The sequence below is a fragment of the Ictalurus furcatus genome, chromosome 13 (assembly GCF_023375685.1).
Source record: "Ictalurus furcatus strain D&B chromosome 13, Billie_1.0, whole genome shotgun sequence".
Taxonomy (NCBI): domain Eukaryota; kingdom Metazoa; phylum Chordata; class Actinopteri; order Siluriformes; family Ictaluridae; genus Ictalurus; species Ictalurus furcatus.
In genome coordinates, this window is record NC_071267.1 from 17,732,201 (window position 1) to 17,752,487 (window position 20,287).

General features: G+C 37.4%; 1 protein-coding gene across 10 annotated transcripts in view; it reads right to left on the reverse strand.

The window, feature by feature from the left end:
* Positions 1-2,021: 2,021 nt before the first annotated feature.
* Positions 2,022-20,287, reverse strand: part of arhgap12b (Rho GTPase activating protein 12b) — a 48,999-nt gene continuing 30,733 nt past the window's right edge. The window contains exons 3-20 of one of the 10 annotated variants that reach the window (XM_053639972.1): positions 17,390-17,653; positions 14,118-14,258; positions 13,923-14,003; positions 12,790-12,912; positions 11,935-12,009; positions 11,352-11,423; positions 10,837-10,898; positions 10,194-10,275; positions 9,615-9,680; positions 8,526-8,627; positions 8,315-8,413; positions 7,979-8,081; positions 7,771-7,887; positions 7,517-7,615; positions 7,241-7,318; positions 6,838-6,972; positions 6,279-6,384; positions 2,022-3,776 (exon numbers count right to left, since the gene is read on the reverse strand). In XM_053639972.1, coding sequence (XP_053495947.1) covers positions 3,602-3,776; positions 6,279-6,384; positions 6,838-6,972; positions 7,241-7,318; positions 7,517-7,615; positions 7,771-7,887; positions 7,979-8,081; positions 8,315-8,413; positions 8,526-8,627; positions 9,615-9,680; positions 10,194-10,275; positions 10,837-10,898; positions 11,352-11,423; positions 11,935-12,009; positions 12,790-12,912; positions 13,923-14,003; positions 14,118-14,258; positions 17,390-17,653 — 1,980 coding nt within the window. In that variant the 3' untranslated portion in view covers positions 2,022-3,601. Of the gene's footprint in view, positions 3,777-6,278; positions 6,385-6,837; positions 6,973-7,240; positions 7,319-7,516; positions 7,616-7,770; positions 7,888-7,978; positions 8,082-8,314; positions 8,414-8,525; positions 8,628-9,566; positions 9,681-10,193; positions 10,276-10,836; positions 10,899-11,351; positions 11,424-11,934; positions 12,010-12,789; positions 12,913-13,922; positions 14,004-14,117; positions 14,259-17,389; positions 17,654-20,287 lie in introns of all 10 variants that reach the window. The other 9 variants (XM_053639971.1, XM_053639970.1, XM_053639974.1 and 6 more) reach the window with 9 other exon arrangements.

The following is a 20,287-nucleotide window of genomic DNA, read 5'->3' on the forward strand; positions in this document are numbered from 1 at the left end:
GTGTGAGGAGAGAGCTGTGTGTTAAAAATCACATGCTGTGCTTTTCCTCTGGGCGGTTTCAGGTGTTGCTTCAAGCACAGTTTATAGACCCTTTAATGATGGCTCAAGTAATGTCGCATGGCTAAGCCAATCACAGAGCAGCCCTCAGCCACTAAACAGACATGCAGACAGGGTTCATTATCTGTCCTGCTCAATACAGGGGGCTTTGTATTTATTGCCCACTTATTGGGGATGATTGTATTAGCGAATGAAGGGACATGAATTTGCATGCGTGTGTTGTGGGGGTGGTATCAGGTTGTTTAGATATACCAACCTGGAATTTCCAGCATTATGCAATTACCTTATGTAAATCCAAAATAAAATGTCTGTTTAAAATGCATTGGATTTTCCAAAGCAAAGAGACATCAAGTCCAGCCATGAGAACTTCATTAATACTGAAGCACAGCCCATGACATTTAAAATACATGATTATGTCATTCGGGAAGCACAAAAATGTGATTTTAAAGCAGGCTTATGCAAAATTATTCGAACCAAACACTTAGACAGACTGAGCAATATCTTTACTGGGGAATGGCTGGAATATATTATTAGTAATGATTTGAATATATCCTGGGCTGTGTAGAGAAATAAATAATGCGGATATGTATGTAAGCACAGTAAAATTAATCAATTCCTGCAGTAAAAAACTGACAGGCGTACCAACACCTTACATCTTCCTAATTTACTGCAAATATTAGTGCATTCATACACATTACACTAACCAAAAAAGAAATACACAAGTGCTCACACAGGCTTCAGTGTGCTGGAGGACCTGTTCCCTTACTATGGCTAAAGCAAAATATAAATTCTTACTGGTGGGACACTCATAAGTGTCAGGAAGACAGATCGACTAGAGAATTATAGTCAACTAAAACTATTTACATTCATATAAACATCCATACAAGTAGTTACCTTGTCAAATAAAATTCTGCACTGGCCCTGTGTGCACACTCCACATGCAAATGATTCTTGATGCTTCATTTTGCTGGGACTGCCAAAGACAAATGAGGTAAGCATTTGGGTTAAATGTTGTCTTTAGCTATACATTTCGCACTACTTTATCTTTTTTAGAACTTAGCCTTTCAACAATACTGCAGTCTCCATGGACACAGCTGAAATGGATCTAACCGTTTCCACATGTTTCCCATTGAATCCAATTACTCACATTAGGTGTGGCTTCTACACAGGAAATACAGAAACTACTCGTGAGACAACAAAGGCTCTGATCAAAGAGGGATTAAAACTTATCTCTGCGATTTTAAAACCACAAGCTTATGGCCAAGATGTGTGTGTAGGACTGGAACAGCATACACACACCTATTTTAAGCCATGTGGCTATGAGCTTTATGTTAGTGGGTGCAGAGGCCATGAATTAGAACTGTTTGAGTGCTGGAGGAACATTGTAGGGGAAAGTCTGAAAATGACAGAGCACCAAGGTGATGAATGTTTTATGGCTCATAATGGTGAGCTCAAATTGCCTCCCCACACTTTGGCCTCCATGGACCTGAGAGACTGGGAGCTTTTCTGCCTTGAAATCCAAAGAAGAATATGGAGTGCACGTCACACCCCACTGACGCTCTAGCTGCTCAAACCTGTGGTCAGAGCTCTGAATTATGGATATGAGCTAATTGTTTTCTCATTTGGAAATTCTGATGCCCTCCCCTCTGCTATACACAGGTTGTGGTCTCAGCAAGGCCTGTGATTTTATACTTACCCTGTATTTGTCCAAGCCAGGCAGGCTCCTACTCAAAACATGAAAAAAAAAAAGAGCAAAAACTATATAAAATCTCACTCGGAAAAACAAATGATAGCCCTAATAATTATAGTTTGTGGAAAATGGGTGTTTTATTCACTGGCCATAATAGAGATTTTCAAAAAGGCACTTTAAAAAAAAATGTAGGGGCTTAATAAAAAAATTAAACAGCAAGTAAGACCAAGCATATAGTGAACAAGGGTGAAGAAAACAAACAAGAACAATGATATAGTTTGCATGTGATTTCTTTTTAATTAGGATTAGACATGTCAATGTCAGAAACAGTAGTTAGTCTCACAATTACATTCAAATGTGCTGTTCACAATGCATTGCAATACAACCCTTCCTCTGAAACAATTAATATCTCATATTTATTACTCTTAATATTTATTATACAATATTAGGGAAATCTTTCACACTTCAAAAGATTTCGAAATCTTTTAACCATAATCTGTACATATATTTTGGAACTCCAGTATAAAAAGGCTTTTCATAATGTGTACCTGAACAAAGCATGTGCAGCATGACCACACCATAAACACTATTTCCTGTACAATCCTGCCTTTTTATTCCTGTTCATATTGATGTAGAGATGTACAGAGAGAAAAGTAGTTGGGGTAGATCTATTGATCTGAAACAGGAGCATCAGGACTAAACGCAAACATCTCCACTTTCAAATTCCAGTAACGCAGGAGTAGGAAAGTAGGGGGAGAGGCGTGTAAGGAGGAAGAATTAGAAAAAAATTAAATAAAAGCTAGAGGGATGTAATAAGGAAAGTAAGACCAACCTAGCCAAATTTAAATCATGTCAACCGGTGTATTTTCTTCCTTCTTTAACAGAGAACAACCCTTGACTATGGTTCCACTTCCATGTCCTAATATTACTACAGTCCAGTTATTTGATCAGAGTTCCTCAGAGCTCACAGAGCCTTTAGTGATCCTATTGGATGAGATGCTGTCACAATGAGATGAACAGGTCAGTAATCCGGTAGTAAGTTGTGGAGAGAGGAAGCAGATCTTTCCAGTTCCATTAAAGAATGAGACTGAGGGATTGCAGTCAAAATGGCAGATAGTATAAGCTCAGTAAGCAGAGCCAGAGGAAAACAAGTCTAGTAAGCCATGTAAATCCTTCCCAAGGGTCCACGTTTGTAATGTGTAATACTGTCATCAAGCCATTACTCATATTTATATAGAATAATGGCTCACTTTCACTCTACAGATTAACTGTTGAGAAACAATACTGGTTTTCATAATGCTTTTCCATTTTTATGTTATTTCAAGAAAAATGTTCAGAAGTGCAGATTTGCCCAAAACCGGAAGAAATGAAACTCCAGTCCAGTTTCAGGTTTACATCAGTATTCATTATATACATACACTTGAAATATTCTCATATTCCATGCTCAGCCCACAGCAGATTCCTCAGAGTCAGCCATACTGGTACAGATACTTGTGTAACATCCAGTTAGAGCAAAATTGGAGGATGATCTACTGTGCCAAACAAGTTAACAAGTCCATCAAGTTTATTCTCAATCAGGAGTAGCAGCTCCTTTTCAGGAATAATAAACCAGGGAAACAGCTGCACAACTTCAAAAGTCCAAAAGCAGGAAGTGCATGAAGTACCTTTTAATATTCTTTTATTTCAACCGCTTAGCAATGTTATAATGCAGATATTCTTCTCTTTATATGTTCAGTATTAAGCCTGTTCCACAGCAAATGAAGCATGCCTTTGCTTTTACATGATGGATTCTGCAGTGGTCATGGTTTGGCATTATTTTCGGAGAAGCGCATGAGTGTACAGTCCACAGGGGCTCTACCTGCCAAATAAGTTGTCATATTCCAGGAGGATCAGTTCTACAATCTGGTTCTGGTAGACCATATGGACGGCCATATTGCCTGTCTCGGTCTCAGGTCGCAGGAGGGTCGGGCCAAACACAATGGCCACGCTCTGAGTTGTCATCCTGTTCGCCTCTCCATGTTCTATCACTCTGACGGAAAGACAGAGAGACAAGTTCATAATGGTTCATTCATTGCAGAGTAGTATTTCTTATTAACAAACATGTTTTATTAGTAATACATTGAAGACTATGATTAACAAACAAACAAATAAACAAACAAATAAATAAATAAAAACACCACTAGCCCAAGGAAGAACAGAATGCCTTTTACTATAATGTAAACATACAAGTACAGGTTTAATATTTCTCCAGCAGTAAAATGTCAGAGTATGATGTTTATGAACCAGCACTACCTCTATCTCCAGTTAGACTGGACTAAGAGTCATTTAAATGCAAATGGAGGCAAATGTCAGTGTTTGATATGGCGATGAAATCTGAACTCAGTCCCAACATAGACCTTCACTGAGAGTGAGATAGCAGGCTGTAGTGATCATAATGAACGACTACATCTCCTTTAGCACACCTCCATCTTTTACTCACCTTTTCCATCTAGCTGCCCACAGCAAGAGCACTGTGTAAAAGATGTTTAGAGTGGCTCTAAGTGACACTCAATCAAAATAATGGAGGTGATAAACCTGTTCCAAGATTATAGCAAGCTCTATGACCTTTCTGTAACACTGTTACAGAAAAGAACCGAATTACAAAATAATTCGGTTTTCGAAACCATGTTTTAATTTTGGGCCGCCATCACAGTTAGTTACTGCCTCGTCCTCTAACTGAATAAGCAGATGAAAATGACAGATTCACAGGAGCAGAGCGTTGTTTATTTCTCTACATAACACTACATAAACGCAGGCACGATTAACAGAAATAAATAACCTATTAACTGCTCCAATTTGACTCAATACAAAAGAAGTGTATTTGTGTACAGAAATGCTCTCACATTCTACCACTACTTTACTTTGTACACATATAAGTCTCAGTTACCTCTCACATGCAAAATGATCCTGTATACGGTTGCGCAAGTGCCGGCTAAAATGATAACCTTGATTATTTTTGCTCAACAGATACATTCTAATTATTCAATCAGTTATGTACAACATAGTTTTATTGCATTTTATAATCATACTAAAATCACCAGAAGACAGGCTCTTCTTCCACATAATACATTAAAAGTCTGAATTCCTTTACATGGATAAACATGAATCAGAACAAGACTGCTCCTTATAATATAGTTAAATTTTTTAAATGGTAAATAAAATTAAATGTCTTAACAAAAAAAAGAAAAAGAATACACAGCATGCAACCTAACAAAGAGTTACAGTATAGTAGTGAATACTATAGTATCACTCATCTTCATATCATGGAGTGTGTTCTGTGTGCGAGAGCATTTTATGGGTGTAGAAGAGGTGAATTACAGGTCAATGTGAGCACTTCACCAATGACAATGTCACAGACAATTTGTCTCTTAACGTCCTCTTGAATTTCTAGCCCCCACTGTAGGCGTTAGACTTACATTCTTTATTCTTCTTATTATGCAGGTTTCCTATTTGATTCACAGAGTTACTAAATGATATGCTTTAAGCTTAAAAATCAATAAGTTTTTGTATAGTACAATTTGCTCAATATAATGTGCCTGTGGTCACATTCTCACTATATGTATTCAAGTATTATCTTCAAATGCAGCAGTTAGTGTCTCTTGTTTGGATACTACTTACTGCAGTGCATTATGGGACTTCAGAAGTGCACCTGATAATTACCACTGTGCTAGCATCCGTCCAGACCTACTAAAATGGCTTAGCTGTATACAGTTAATGTGGAGTAAAAATACCTTTACATCCACAAACAATGTTCCAGAGTAACGTAAACAAGTATCAGACTATTGAATATGAGAGCAATTTATGCTAACGTGGCAGGGTAGTGAGTAGTAAAGCAGTGTGTATTCTGTGCACTTTTTTAAATAATAGTATAAATGGCAATGCATTCAAGTCTGTAAGAGTGCATCATTAAATTTTAAGACAATCTAAGCGACACTTAAAAATATGCATGGGGAGGCCCAAAATAGGGGTAGAGATTAAAGTAGGTAGGATTATTACACAGGCAATACACTAAAGTAATAACCCCACCCCACACACAGAGACTATATCGCATTTGACATTTCACTACCTGCAGTACTAACCATGCCAGTTAATCATTATGTAGTTTAATCAGTCCAGTCAACCTTTCTCTCCCCTAACTGTATTTCCCAATCGCTCTCTCTCTTTCATTTTGATAATTCCAGCATCACACCATGGTGTCATGAGGATGTGGTCTATCACCTATCTCCCTCCCTCCTGCCATCTCCCAGTCTCTTCCATAATGATGTAGTTGGCCAGTGTCCAGATCTGTCTCAGTAATGGAGTGAGATAACTCAATACAGACAGCTTGCACAGAACACATGCCGTACCCTACTCACCTCTAAAGAATATGAACATACACACACTTAAAATCAATACACTGCTCCTTTCCCAGTCTTATATTCCACAGGAGCAAATCCATTACACTCCAAAGTAATACTTTAAACCCCAAAGGTTATCAGACATGGGAGGTTACCTTTTCAGGTGTCTGAATAGGACTTGCATCGTTTCCTGATTTGGCTTTGGCAGCTGCTTGATTAACTCTTTTATGGCCTGAACTCGCTGCTTGTAGTCCGAGTTTTCTGTTCAGGGGAAAAAATAATCAAAATAAATGAAAGTCGCGTTAGTGTTGACCCTTTGATTACTTCTGACAAAGCATGGTTTGTGGTGGCCTCTTGTGGCCATGCAATTATTTACAAATGGTACACACAAAAACACCAGCACTGAATAGCAAAGTTCTAATATAATCTAATAGCATTTAAGGTGTGAAATATAAGACAATTTAAGACAATTTAAGAAATTATCCTTTGCGAACAGTAAATATATCAGTAGTCACTATAATGCGCAGTTTGAAATTTTAACTTGAAAATATTATCACCAGAGAGCTCATTTAACTTGTATAATGTAAAATATCTAAATGTAGCTTTTCCTTAATTTGAAAGGTTCTAAGTGTTCACTCATTATTACTGTTATTTTGAATTCTATTGTAGATATAGGACCAATTTCTATAGACAGAGACAAAGTAGTGAACTTACTAATAGCATTAACAAAGTCATTGAAGGAGGTATAAGTGAAAAGGGGTTCTGGAAGCTCCCGGAAAAACATCTTCAGCGCACCAGTGACCACATGGATATCCTCCCATTTACTGTCTGCTAGGTCCACCTTCTCATCTGTTATGCACACAGACAGACACATGACTTCATCTACATCCGAGTAACCGTGGTATTAGATAATAAATTAGAGATAGAGTCTAAATATTGTTGTACAAATTGATGTCCATAAAAAATATACAAATACTAATTGCATCTGAGAACCAATCACATGACTATATGTAGGCAGCACTTTTGGTGAGGACAAAAAAAAGAGACACTGTAAATGCATGAATATACTGACAGCACATTTGTACTATAGCTACATAAACACACACACAGTCCATACCATGATTGACAGCAAAGCGCAGTTTCTGAATGACAGCCAGATTTCCACTTACTCTATACAATCCATCAACATTTAAGCCTGTATATGTAGAAAGAAAATGGAGAGAGAGAGAGAGAGAGAGAGAGAGAGAGAGAGAGAGAGCATAACATACTCCATATTGCATTTCATGAATACATGATTCGTTAATAAACAGGACAAAGTTTCCTATAAATTACATTAATCCCCAAAAAGATAAATAAAGACAGCAATCAGATGTAGTAACATGCTCCTGTGTACCTGTGTTCTCCACATGCTCAATACACATTCGGACGAAGTTGGGTACTGAGGTGTTCTCCCTGGAACAAAGACTGGTCATACTGCACCCAAACACCTGATCTGAAAACAAAGCATGTGGCAGAACATATAACATGGGACTGAAAGAAATCACTGAAAGCCAACAAAGCTGCAAACTGGATAAAGTCCCTCTGGATAAAAGCAAGTGCCAACAAGCAAGCATTAACATTTAAGAAATGTGCACACGTGTGAATTACCTTTAATGTAGCCTTTGTCTCTGACGGCCTGTAAGGTTGGTCTTCGCGTGAGGAATTTCTTAAGCTTGACTCTGGTCTTCTTCTGATCAGCTGATTCCATAGTGGCACTCTTCAATGCTATGAACACGCACACACACACACACATTATACATGTTAGAGCAAAATGTGTCTGTGGGCATTGTAGAGGTGTGTGCATGCTATTCTATACCTTTACTTTTTTTGAAATCCCTATGCTCCTTTTCTTTGTCTTGTTTCTCTGTTCCAGGAGACTCGGGCATGTCCTCTTCGATAGCTTCATCTGACTCCCAGGCCTATAACACATACACGCAAAAATACAGAACACAAAACACACAATGAAGGACAGCAACGAGAGACTGGAGCACTGCTGAGCTTGTATGTGAGCATTATACATGAATTAGCTTCAAAATTAATTGAAGTGTACAATGTTTCTATTTAACAGAGCATAACTCTACAGCCCAAGTCACAGAATAAGACTCCAATATATTATACGTAGTTAATAAATGTGTACATGTGATGCACTCACGTGTGTATTGATAACCTCAGTGAGAGCCCTGTACCAGTCAGTGATGACGCTGTCAATCTCTGACTGGATCAGCAGCTCTGTGCCCTGACGTGTCTTTAGCTGGGGTCAAAAAGTCAAGCAGGGTCATTAGAAATCATTAGTTCAGGGTCATTAGAAATCATTTAGTTGCAGAACATAGCACTTGAAATATTCCATTTTATTCATATTTCACCTCAATAACATGCTTCTTGCTGGACTTCTCTTTCGATGCCCACTCCACTGACCCACCACGAAGGTCCACGGCAAATTCTGGCTTTGACTGGTTTCCTCCAAACTTCTCAAAACATGAATAGGAAATTACAAAAACATTGTGCATTAGGAAATGCTGTATTATCCACAAATCATTAGTCCTTGTCTTAGAGTTATCAGACATTACATATCTTCATCATTAGTGTTATTGTTTCGTTATGGGGTGCTGCTAAACCAAGTTATTGATCACAGCTACAACAAGCTTTAAATGTCAGAGGTTAGTTCTGAATTAAAGGGAAGGTTTTTAATATTATTATTATTTATTTATTTACAAATAACAATTAAGACAAAATTCTACACTAATTACAACCACCCACAAGTGTGCATTTACACCATGAACATTTAGTTTAAATGCTATATGTGCAGAGACATTCACACCGTTTATTCATCTTTTCAAACCACAAGCCAGGCTTTCATCTTGAATCACAATCCAAACATTAAACTAGACTTAAAACGTGGTGGCTCAAAACTGACATGCAATATGATTCATGCATGTTCATGTTTCACATGAAACACATGCCAGTGTGTGGTCTTCTCAGGCATTTCCAGTAGCAACCTACTTGAAAGGAAGAAATGCTTTCAATAACACATCTAAGTTCACAATCTGAGTGAAAGGCAAGCAAAACAGAGCGTAGAAGATTAGGCATGACACAAACAGGATGGAAACATGCAAAGACAGTGTGTACTGGAGGATCCACATGAGCAGCTCTTAGAACAGCATATTAATTTAGGTGCACTAAAAGGTTTTCAAGATTTAACAAGAGATTAATCAATAATTTTATTTTAAAATTATATTTATTTTTGTAGATAGCAGAAATAGATCGAGTCATATTATATAAAAATTATTAATACTATGTTTATGCTACTTGTTACATTTGAGTAAAAAGAAACAAATTTTAGAGAACAATAAACTGTCCTAAACTCTGCTCAGGGGGTGACTGTGTAAAGAAGCACACACACATACAGAATAAGGCCCAAAGTGTTTATAGGAGACTGCAGGGCGGGGCTTAACTGAACGCTTCCAGTTGCTTAGCAACGAGAGGAGAAGCTCAGGGAATGAGCCACTGCGATAGTAGGACTTTAAAGAGAAGAGAAGAGAAGAGAAGAGAAGAGCGGGAATGATAATGTAAGAACAGATTCACAATCACAACACACACAGAGAAGGGTAAAATGGGGAGATGAAAAACTCAGGAGGAAGCCACCAGATGAATTAATTCTAGTTTAACACTAATTCAACTGCATTACAAAAGCCGCACCTGGCCTGCAAAGTTTATGCAACCCAGTTTAAGACTGAGGTAAATGGAGCAGACTGAGATCGGTTTACCCCTTAAACTCCTAGCTTATTCTCTATTCATCTTAAAACATATTACTCTCACAGTAAATTCTAGAAATAATTCACCAACTACAATGAAACTAACAGTAAAAGTATGTAGGTATGAGACCGAGAAATGTAAGCCTGGGAGTTTAAGGGGTTAATGTGTATGGAGTCAAAGATACAATACAGAGCCGTATCACTGTCAGAGTAAAGGACACTTTAAAATTAGTTTAGAGAGCCGAGAGAAGAGCTTGGAGAGCAGGAATGAATACACACCCAGCTGGTGGCACTGTTCTGACCCTTAGCAAAGAGCAGTGTGGAACCCTGCAGTACCGTCCAGGACGAGGTCCAGTTCTTCCTATACAGCAAGAGGAGAGCAGAACCAACAGTGCAGAATTACACTCTTCCATATGGTACAATAATTACAAATCTACTATCTCTACCCCTGGGATGTTGTCAATTTTTTTTAAAGAAGCTATTTTGTGTTATTTTGTCACATAGTAGTGATGATGGTGTAGTCGACCATAGACATTTCACTTTTTTATGTCGTATTAAATTTTCTACAGTACTTTATCATTTTCTGAGTGTGTTTATAAATACAAACATGAAAATGTATCCAAGACAGCAGACTCTGACTGAGGTAGGTAGTTAAAACTTTTTTGGAAATGATGAAATTGTTTAAGATATTGTTAATGTATTAGAAATCTGAAATTGTTTCTGGCACATTTAGCGTGGTATTAAGAAAAGATGTACTCAAACTAGTCATGAGGAAATACCCAAGATTCCTGAAGTTCAGATCAGTGCCTAATTTGCTCCACATTAATGAGCAGTATTTGCACAGTTAAGTAATCATGGCACATGCATTAGTGAAAGTACAATGTGATCTTTGAATACGTTTTGATTCAGGTGCATACTGTACCTGACTTTCTTTCCATGCTCAGTGATCTTGGTGACATTGAGGACTCCACATTTTTCTGACAGCTACAGTAGAAAAACAAAAATGTCATCAGGAGGTAATTAAATGACTTGCAGCAAGAGAGAAAAACAAACATCCTTTATCTACTAACATTAGAATTACTACATATCATAGATCTTGAGAAAAGTGATCTAAAAAATCATTCAAGAACTTCAGGAAGGAGTGATGAACTCATACACAAACTATGAGCAGATCATTTCTACATCTGTACCTGCCAATGCTAATGGTGATTTCGGCTTATATGGTGTATTAAGTATAAACAAGTCATTAACAGTTCAAATTGCAATAGTTATATAAAAATGGTTTTTGGTTTTCTATAAATTGTGCATCACATAACTATCTACTTTTCAAACATACACACAGGGTAAGTGAGACTAAGGTTAATCAGATTAAGAGAGTAACACACCCGTGCGCACACACACACAAATATATGCACATGCATTATCATGTATACTAACTGTAGAGGAGTGTTTAGGTGAAGAAGGACAGGAGTCAGAGTCGGGGGAGTTATGTTTGCTGGTCCCAGACTCCTAAAAAGCAAAAATATGAAATAAAGATCAAAGTTAGTTGCACAGAGTAAGGGAGTAAGATGAACGGAAGAGTGCAAAGAAATTTGATCCAATCTGAAGGTTTGTCATGTTCCCTTTTAGCTATACCACTAGCAGGCTCAGATGGCAATTGTTACTGATTGTTACATATTTTTGCCTTATTTCAGGAAAAAAAAATCAATCAGTTGTCAATGCAAAGTTTTGTTCAGAACAGTAATGAGGTGGCCATGCAGGAACAGACACACCTTCAGGCTACATCACAGGTTAGTACAATCTACATGATTCAGTTTTAATCAAGCAGCGAGCTCGCACAAACATATACACGCACGCATGCACACACAAATATGCACACAAGCATGTGCTGAAATGCTGTTGATCAATTTGCTCTGCTTCACCGATTCCCATAAAAGCAATTTTGTTGTGCAAGATAAAAATCAGGGGAGAGAGTCAACTCTGATTGGTCCTAGCTCATTTGAAGGCATTGGGCACTAACTTCATATCTGTACAACGATAGGCCAAAACCTCTGGAGACGTGTCCCAAGGTGAAGCGCCTATTTTTGACTGACAGCTGGAAAAAAAATATCAATGTGCCGTACATGACTCCACTGTTTGCTCAAAGTGACTTTGTTCTTAGTGTTTTATGTTCAACGCTCACATATTCTCTGTTCTTAATAATGTGTCAACATTTTAGTCAAAACAAAAAGACTATTGCTGTGCTATACAATGCTACCTTACCCAAACTGTGTAGTAATAGCTTGGATCTCCTCAACATACACATCACTCAAATGTCACAGTGAAAATGAAATAATATTTTTAAAAAATCTAAGTGTTGTGCGTGTTTTATATATATTATATATTATATATATATCTATATATTATATATATATCTATATATTATATATATATATATATATCTATATATATCTATATCTATATATATATACATATATATATATATATATATATACACATACATATATATATATATATATATACATATATATATATATATATACACATATATATATATATATATATACATATACATATACACACATATATATATATATATATATATATATATATATATATATATATATATATATATATATATATCAATCACACACTGCATGTGTATTTCCATGTATGATGTGTGCAGTTTAAAGCCCTGACAATCTGAAACATGCTGAGGCATGTGGTTGTGAAGGATTATGTTGACAAAAAATAATATATTTCTGTGTAAATACTGTCAGATGGTTGTGCTTCTCAAAACAGTCGCACAGGATTTGTAATACAAGAGCACTTCAACAAATGCAAGATGTCCAAGTGCTCTTTAGTTTGTATCTACCTTGTCACTGAGATCTACAAAGGTGCTATATCGCCATTTGGTCAGGACTATTGGCTCTGGCTGCTTCCTTTCCAAGCTGCGACTTTTAGGAACTTCAGTGGTGACTGGAGAAGGGAGACTGTACTGCAGGGAGAAAGAAAGAGAAAACCAACCCAACACTGTTACAGCCACTGCATGTTTGATATGCAACAAGCCAACATTATACTGGATTTTAACTGGTACATGTAAACAAGAGATGTACACAAGACAGCTTCCCATATACAGTATACTGCAGCTGTTCAGCAGGTTATCCTTAAAAATTGGCTTTAACATGGGGAGCATACATAATGTGCCACGACGCCAGCAGCCGATTTAATAAACTATAGATTTTTCAAAATTTATATCCTACTCTAAACCAGTTCTATATTTTTGACATCGTATCATTCTTAGCTTGATTTTCCTACAAAGGATCTAGTGTTTCATTTTATCACATAAAACCTTCTTAAGATTCAATTCTACATACCAATTTTGAACTCCTGGATTTGTACATAATAGCCTAGTTTTTAAGGGGTTTTTTTTTCTTTTCTTTTTTTTTTTTTTTTTTTTAAGTTAACAGCGCTTGTCTACATCCGTATAATGTTTCAAATATACAAAAATGTATCTACAAACATTAGTTTGGAAATCATTAACCCTTTAAAGGCTAATATGGAAACCTGACAGTCAGGCTGTTTTGGTTCTAGCCTGCCCTCTAGTGGATGCAAAAAGAAGCACAAAAGATACAGAAAGCAGTATGTGAGCAACAATGCTGTAGTCATGTGTTAATTATAATTTAATCTTAAAGAGTGGGAGAATGTAGAAACTGTATGAGAGAATGTGCTCACACTCAAGGTCTGGTCCAGTCTTAAGCTGTGTTTATCAATGTTTGATATATAAGCCCAGAACCCATTACGTCAAATCAACAGAGTCCGGTGCAATGGCATAAGCAGTCAGTGAAGCACAAATTGTGCAATGGTTGTGTGGGTCATATATGAGGAGTACAATAACAGTACCTTTACGTTTAGGGGGATAGACTCAGTCTACTTGCTAGAGTCCCAAAATTAAAGTGACAGGTCAAAAGTGTACATGCCCAGTTCTCAGTATGTGTGTTTTCTTACTTTAGGAAGTTCCCATTCAGAGCGAGATCCATCAGCGCTGTAATAGTATGGCCTGCCCTGCTCATCCACATGCTTTATCCACTACAACATAAAGAAGAAAGGACAGCCCGAGTGAGTCACAGTCAGAGTGGATAATAACTTAATACTTATGTATAGTTTGCACAGATTGAGAGCTTAAAAACAATAGATCAGCACCTTCTCATTATTGTATTCGCACACATAAAGAGTGTGACCATGTTCATCCAGTTCTTCAGACCAGCCTCTAGGGGGCGAGCCATACTGACTGTCTGACTGACTGGAGTGCGTGCTCAAACAGTTCTCTTCAGACGACAACGGCTGAGAGAGTGAGAGAGAAAGGAAAAAAAAAAGGAAAGATATAGCTATCAAATCGAGTTAAAAGTGCATGCTGTTACTCATGTTTCTGTTCTAGCTATAGCAGCTTTGTATGTACTAGCAGGTCTGAGTGTTTGAAAATACAGAAGCAAATTCTCTTTTTCAACCTAATTTTCATCCTCTCTGTACTGTACGTGTCATTACTATGGACAAGAATGGACACATTTCCTGTTTCTTCACAAGCACACAAGGACCAGTCGTTAAAATCTTTTAACTAATTTAAAATATATAGTATATTAACATCCAAATATAAAACTACAACTGGCCATGTAACAAGGAGGAGACAGACAGGAGAGATTGTCTTAAAGCATTTCTTGTAGTTTTATTTAACTGTTTAAAATCAATTCAGGTTTCTCAGGCTTTCCTTTTGTTTTTTAAATTGAAGTAGTAGATTGAGTTGTTAGCAATAACATTAGGAGTAAAATATTTTTGTGCTTGTGCATTTCCACGATTCACTAATAAGATGACTAAAACAAGCGGAATTAGATTTTTTGTTGTTGTTGAGTTTGTCATTTTAATATCCATACTTCGTAATTTTTGTCCACATCTGCAGCTTGCCTTGGCGGGGCACATTCCCTGGCGAGATTTAGATTTTTTGTGTGTGTGTGTGTGTCTTCCTCAATCTCCTCATCATTATATTCAGATCAGAAGTGATAAGACTCTGTAGACCAATCAAATGTTTTGACGTTACTTTATTGTTTGGACATTTTGGTCCTTGTTCCAATAAACAATGTATGTTAACAAACACAGCAACTGGTGAACACTGCTACAAAAAATTACACACTAGTAAGACTAGAAACCGGATTTTATTATAGGGGATATAGGGGAATATGTTGAAATGATCAGTGCTAATCAAACATGCCATGCACACAGTAAACAGATTATATTGAAATAATATAATTATATTGAAATAAATAATAATATTGAAGTGAGAAAGCAACATCTAGTAATGTGTAAATAACTAAAATGTCATTTGTATCAAATATTACAGTGGTACCTAGTATTAGCTAGAAACACGTGAAGCTCACACAATCCTAAATTATGCCTGAGGCTTCAGTTACAAGTACCTGTTCTGCTGTTACACGTTCTGCCATAAGATGGCAGGATTGCATAATTGCACAATAAGGTTAGTCGTATCTTTCCTATTAATCAGGACAAAAATATCACAATACATAATATGAGCCACAATATTTAGTTTTGCTAAGCTACTTCTCTGCAACATGAGTGGCACCATATTCATATTCATATTCAGTTCAGCAATAAAAGAAGAAACTGTAGCACAAAATAGAGTTTAATTAGTAATGGGGCAGTCAGTAATGGAGTTATAAGGACACTGACACTAGACATTTCTGAGCATCATGCTAATATATTGCAATACTGATATCATTTCATCGTATACGCCAACTGTAATCTCTACATCGAAACATTGTGTACTCTCGAAAACTGACAGGACGTTAATGTTAATCCACTCTGTGACCATGGAAAAATCTTACATAACACTAACAGATGTACCACAAAGTCCTGTGTGAAGCTAGGTCAGTTACAACCGGGTGAGTCTTAAATATCACAACAGGGGTGTTTTTGAGGTTTATATATAGAATAGAGACCTACTTCATCTGCCCTAGTTAAAACACATACTCAGATACACACATACAAAAACTTCACACATTCAAATGAACTGAACTGATCTAGTGTGAGTGGACAGTAAGGGTGGGCGACACGACATTGCCCACAACACAGATGCAGTTTTACACAGTATCGTCATTGTATGACTGACGTAACAATGACGCCATTCCATGCATCATGTCTGCATGATGCTTATAAGAAATCGTTCACTGAACATAGACGGTTTGTCTGTAAAATGAGTCATGTCTGAAATTTTCATTGGTTGAACATTTGGACCAGTAAACCAGATGTGGACGTTTTCTGATGTACGGTATAGTAAACAAAGAAAACGTTTTAACCATCCAAAAGCAAAGCACATCATCATAGAAACAATTACAAACAAGATGAGAGACATGTTTTAATTAAAAGTTCTGTTAGTATTAGCAATACAGCTTTATTCAGTTTGATGCAATTATCAGTTAAAATAGTAATTTCTTAATCTGACCATTGAGTCATTTTTGGACAGGACTCATGTCTATGGGTGCCGTTTGTAAATATTTTAGTACGTCTCCTCCATGATAAAACGTTTGCAACCATATTTGAAGGGACAAGAGTTTCACTGTGGTTGTTTTTCCTATGGGCCCAGATGTGGGCAAATATTGTTTTACATATTAGAAGTTTGGATAGAGAGACCATTACTGGATTACTCACAATTAAATTTCTGTTTAGCAGTACCTAATGTTAGATAATTAAGGAGCTCTTCTCATTTCTAGAAAACTAAAGGCTGCACTGGTATTGCGGCACATGTGAAAATAAATTAGCTTCATACGTGTTGCATTTATAAATGTTCTTTCACACTCTACTAATTTCATGAGTCAGGCAACTAAACAGAAAGTAGCAACAATCAAAAACGCAAGAGGAAGCATCAGATTGCAAAATCACAGAGGTGTCTATCCGTCTATATGCAAACATGATCAGACTACCACACAGTTGGTCCAAAAACAATGTTTTTTTTGGTCTGGAATTTCTCACAGAAGGAGGGAGAAAACCATAGATATGGCCAGTCTAGATAGAAATAAAACCCAATGAGCAGCAAATGATTTACTCCAGATCTCCATGCAAAGCTTATTCTGTCTGAATATGGCTTGTGTGCTTTCGAAAAAAAAAACCTTAATGTTATAAACAATAATGTTAAAAACTCCAGCATTACTGTCATACATAAAACTCTTTCAACATTCTTGTTTTGGGTGAAAACGAACCAGCAGGATTTTGGGCTGGAGCAGGACTAATTTTGCCATCACCAAGGTGCATACTGGGTAGAGATCGGCCATTCTACCTTTCCTCCTTCTGTTTGCACACACTCAGCTGGATGCTGTGTGAATTTGGCACACAGAATAAACCATAATATCTTATCACCAGGTACAGTATTACTGTGCTCTACACAATAATCTGCATCAGTAGTGCATTACCTCCATGTCAGTGGTGTTGGCGGGGTCTCCTCTGTTGCCCCCGGTAGTGTCCCGAGAGCGTGGTGGTTTCCACGTCCTCTCCAGGGTGGTCTTGTTGTAATAGAAATGTCTTCCGTTCACGTCCTTATGCGTCTCCCAGTCCCCCAGTACATGCAGAGGAGAGGTTGAAGGAACAGGAGGTAAGGATGACTGAGAGACCTTCAGCTCCCGCAAGTTGGTGTAGACAGGGGACTCTGGACGACCATGGCCAATAGGAGACACTGTCTGAAGGACGCAGGGAGAGACAATAGTTCACGACCAGGTGATTTTAGAGGCTTGTCTGTAAATTCCAAAAAGGACTGGCTGTATGCGTTATCTTTTATCTGAATACTGACTGAGGAGGCTCACATACATTCTTTACAGTCAGGGCAACAAAATGCTAACTGATGCTACACGTGAAACAGAAAGGTTTTACACATGCGCACCTGCAGAGCCAAATAACCCCTGAACATAAACGCTGAATAAAAGTGGTTCAAAGAGGTTTGAGTGGTTCTGCCAAGCAGTGAGTAAACTGTTAAGAGGGATCCAGAAGTCTGGCTCTGATCAGGACAAGGAATTTTGGCTAATTCTACTGTTTCAGGAATGTCAACAGGGTTCATTGTCCTAGGCTCTGGACTAAAGGAGACTTAATTTACCGAAAGTAGGACAAGAAGGGGTAAAAAATATTAAATCTGCACATACAGATTTAATAGCTGCTTACTTAATGGTTTCTAATGCACCATAAAAAAATAAAATCTAATAAACAGTAAAAAAAACAAAACCCAACTCTGCTATATAGATGGAGAGAACTGGAAGAAATTGCTGGATATGAGACGAGGTGCTCATGTGAAAACACCAAGCAGACAAATATTTACACATAATGTTCATCTGCAACTCTCCTGTGAGAGTTGAGTTCCACATTGATGATTAGATGATACCTGTGTAGACCTTTATCAGGGTTAGTGAGAAACTCATTCTTTGGCCCGAACAATGAATTGATTCATATTTTCCCACTGTACACTGCTCACTGCTTTGCACAAATGGTGTTTCCTGGATAAAGTGAAACTAAGCCTATCAGGAAAACAGGAACAGCATGACTGAGCTGAGAATACCAGTTCTTATTAAAAAAACAAACAAACAAACAAACAAACAAAAAAAGACAGACAGACACTGACAGCTGGAATAACAAAAAACAAGGAAATAACCCCGCCACCCCCCCCCCCCCCTTTTTTTCTTTATGAAAGAGAAAGGCATTATGGTAAATCAGCAGCCCAAATGGCAGAGAAGTGCTTTTTTCATTTTAAAGAAAAAAGTACAGCATTCAAACACACTTGTCTTACAATATTAAACACAAATTTACATGAGGGGGAATACCAGAAGTAGGCATTATTTTCCATCAGCATCAGCATTATCATCTTGCACAATAACGTTCCACGAACACTGAGCATGAGGCAGGAAATCACTCTAGATGTGACACCCATGCAGGATTGAACAAGGGGACCCTGGAGCTGTGAGGCAGAAACAAGACCAGCTACACCACTTTGCCACCCCTATAATTCTGTTTATGGGCTTTATACTGAATCACAAAGCCACCGCCACTAATAATGTACAACAACCACATAATACAGAACAAAAGGATGTTTTCAGGATGTTTTCATGTTTCAGCAAAGATCATATAGCTGAAACAGTGAACCCAAGCTTTGATTTTCTTGCCTTGTCATGACTCTGAGCTCAACTCAATGTGTGTGTGTGCCAGCATGGGTAATGAGGAAAATATGTAAATGTAAAAACAATCAATCAATAGAGGACAGTAACATGGTATACATAAGGCTGTGTAGATATGACACATGATCACAAACCCGAACACATTTCAGGCTGAACAAGCTGGTTAAATTTAAAGATGATTTCTGGCAAGGGGCATGTGATTCCTGATGTACTTAAATAACCCCCTAATGATAACACACTCATTTTGCTGTGGAGGATTCTTGACATTTAATTCCTTCCATCAGAAACATAGTCCTGAACATAGAGAAAAATACCAAATGTCAATAAATCTCTATTGCAGGAGGTTCACCTTAGGCCCACTTATAACTGAGCTGACCCCCACCCACAAATGACATGAAAATTGCCAGATGAGTTGAGTCAGCTTTTTAGACCAAGAAACTACCAACACAAGCCACTGCGGGTTTCTATTTGAGACCTAGATCTATTACTTCATGACAAACCCAGTTTTTAGACAGGAACGGCTAATTCACACTCAAAGAGAAAGCAGGAGGATCAGCAAAAACAAAGCAAGCAACAAGATATTCTCATTTATAATCCAGGACAGGCCTGCAGTATTCGTTTCAGTGAATTTCTTTTAGAATTGGTGTAATAAATATTCTAGAATGCTTCGGTACTATAAAAGTTAAAATTTACATTGGTTAGTTTCAGTACGAGTAAAAGGTGCTTAAACACTAAACAGCAAAGAACAAAGTTCTTAGTAGGAACATTACATTTTGAACAGGCACTTTTTTCTATTTTTTGGAGCACTCTATGGTTCACTTCAATTTTATAACATACATACAGACAGATGACAAATGAAAGGAAAACTGGGGGCTCAGTTTTGTTGTGGGAGGCATTTTACTGGCATGGTGTGTCCACTGGTTCCCATAAAAAGGAAAGCAAGTCAACACAAAATTATCACTGTTATCCTGTGATGAAACATTTCTATCCTGAGTGGTCTCTTCCAGGATGACAGTTTAAGGAAACAATGTAACAAGTATAAAAAAAAATAAATGAAAAAGTAAAATCATACGCTCTGGACTTCACAGTCACTGTATCTTGACCCATCTGAACACATATGGGAGATTCTGGAGCAACATCTAAGCTGACACTATA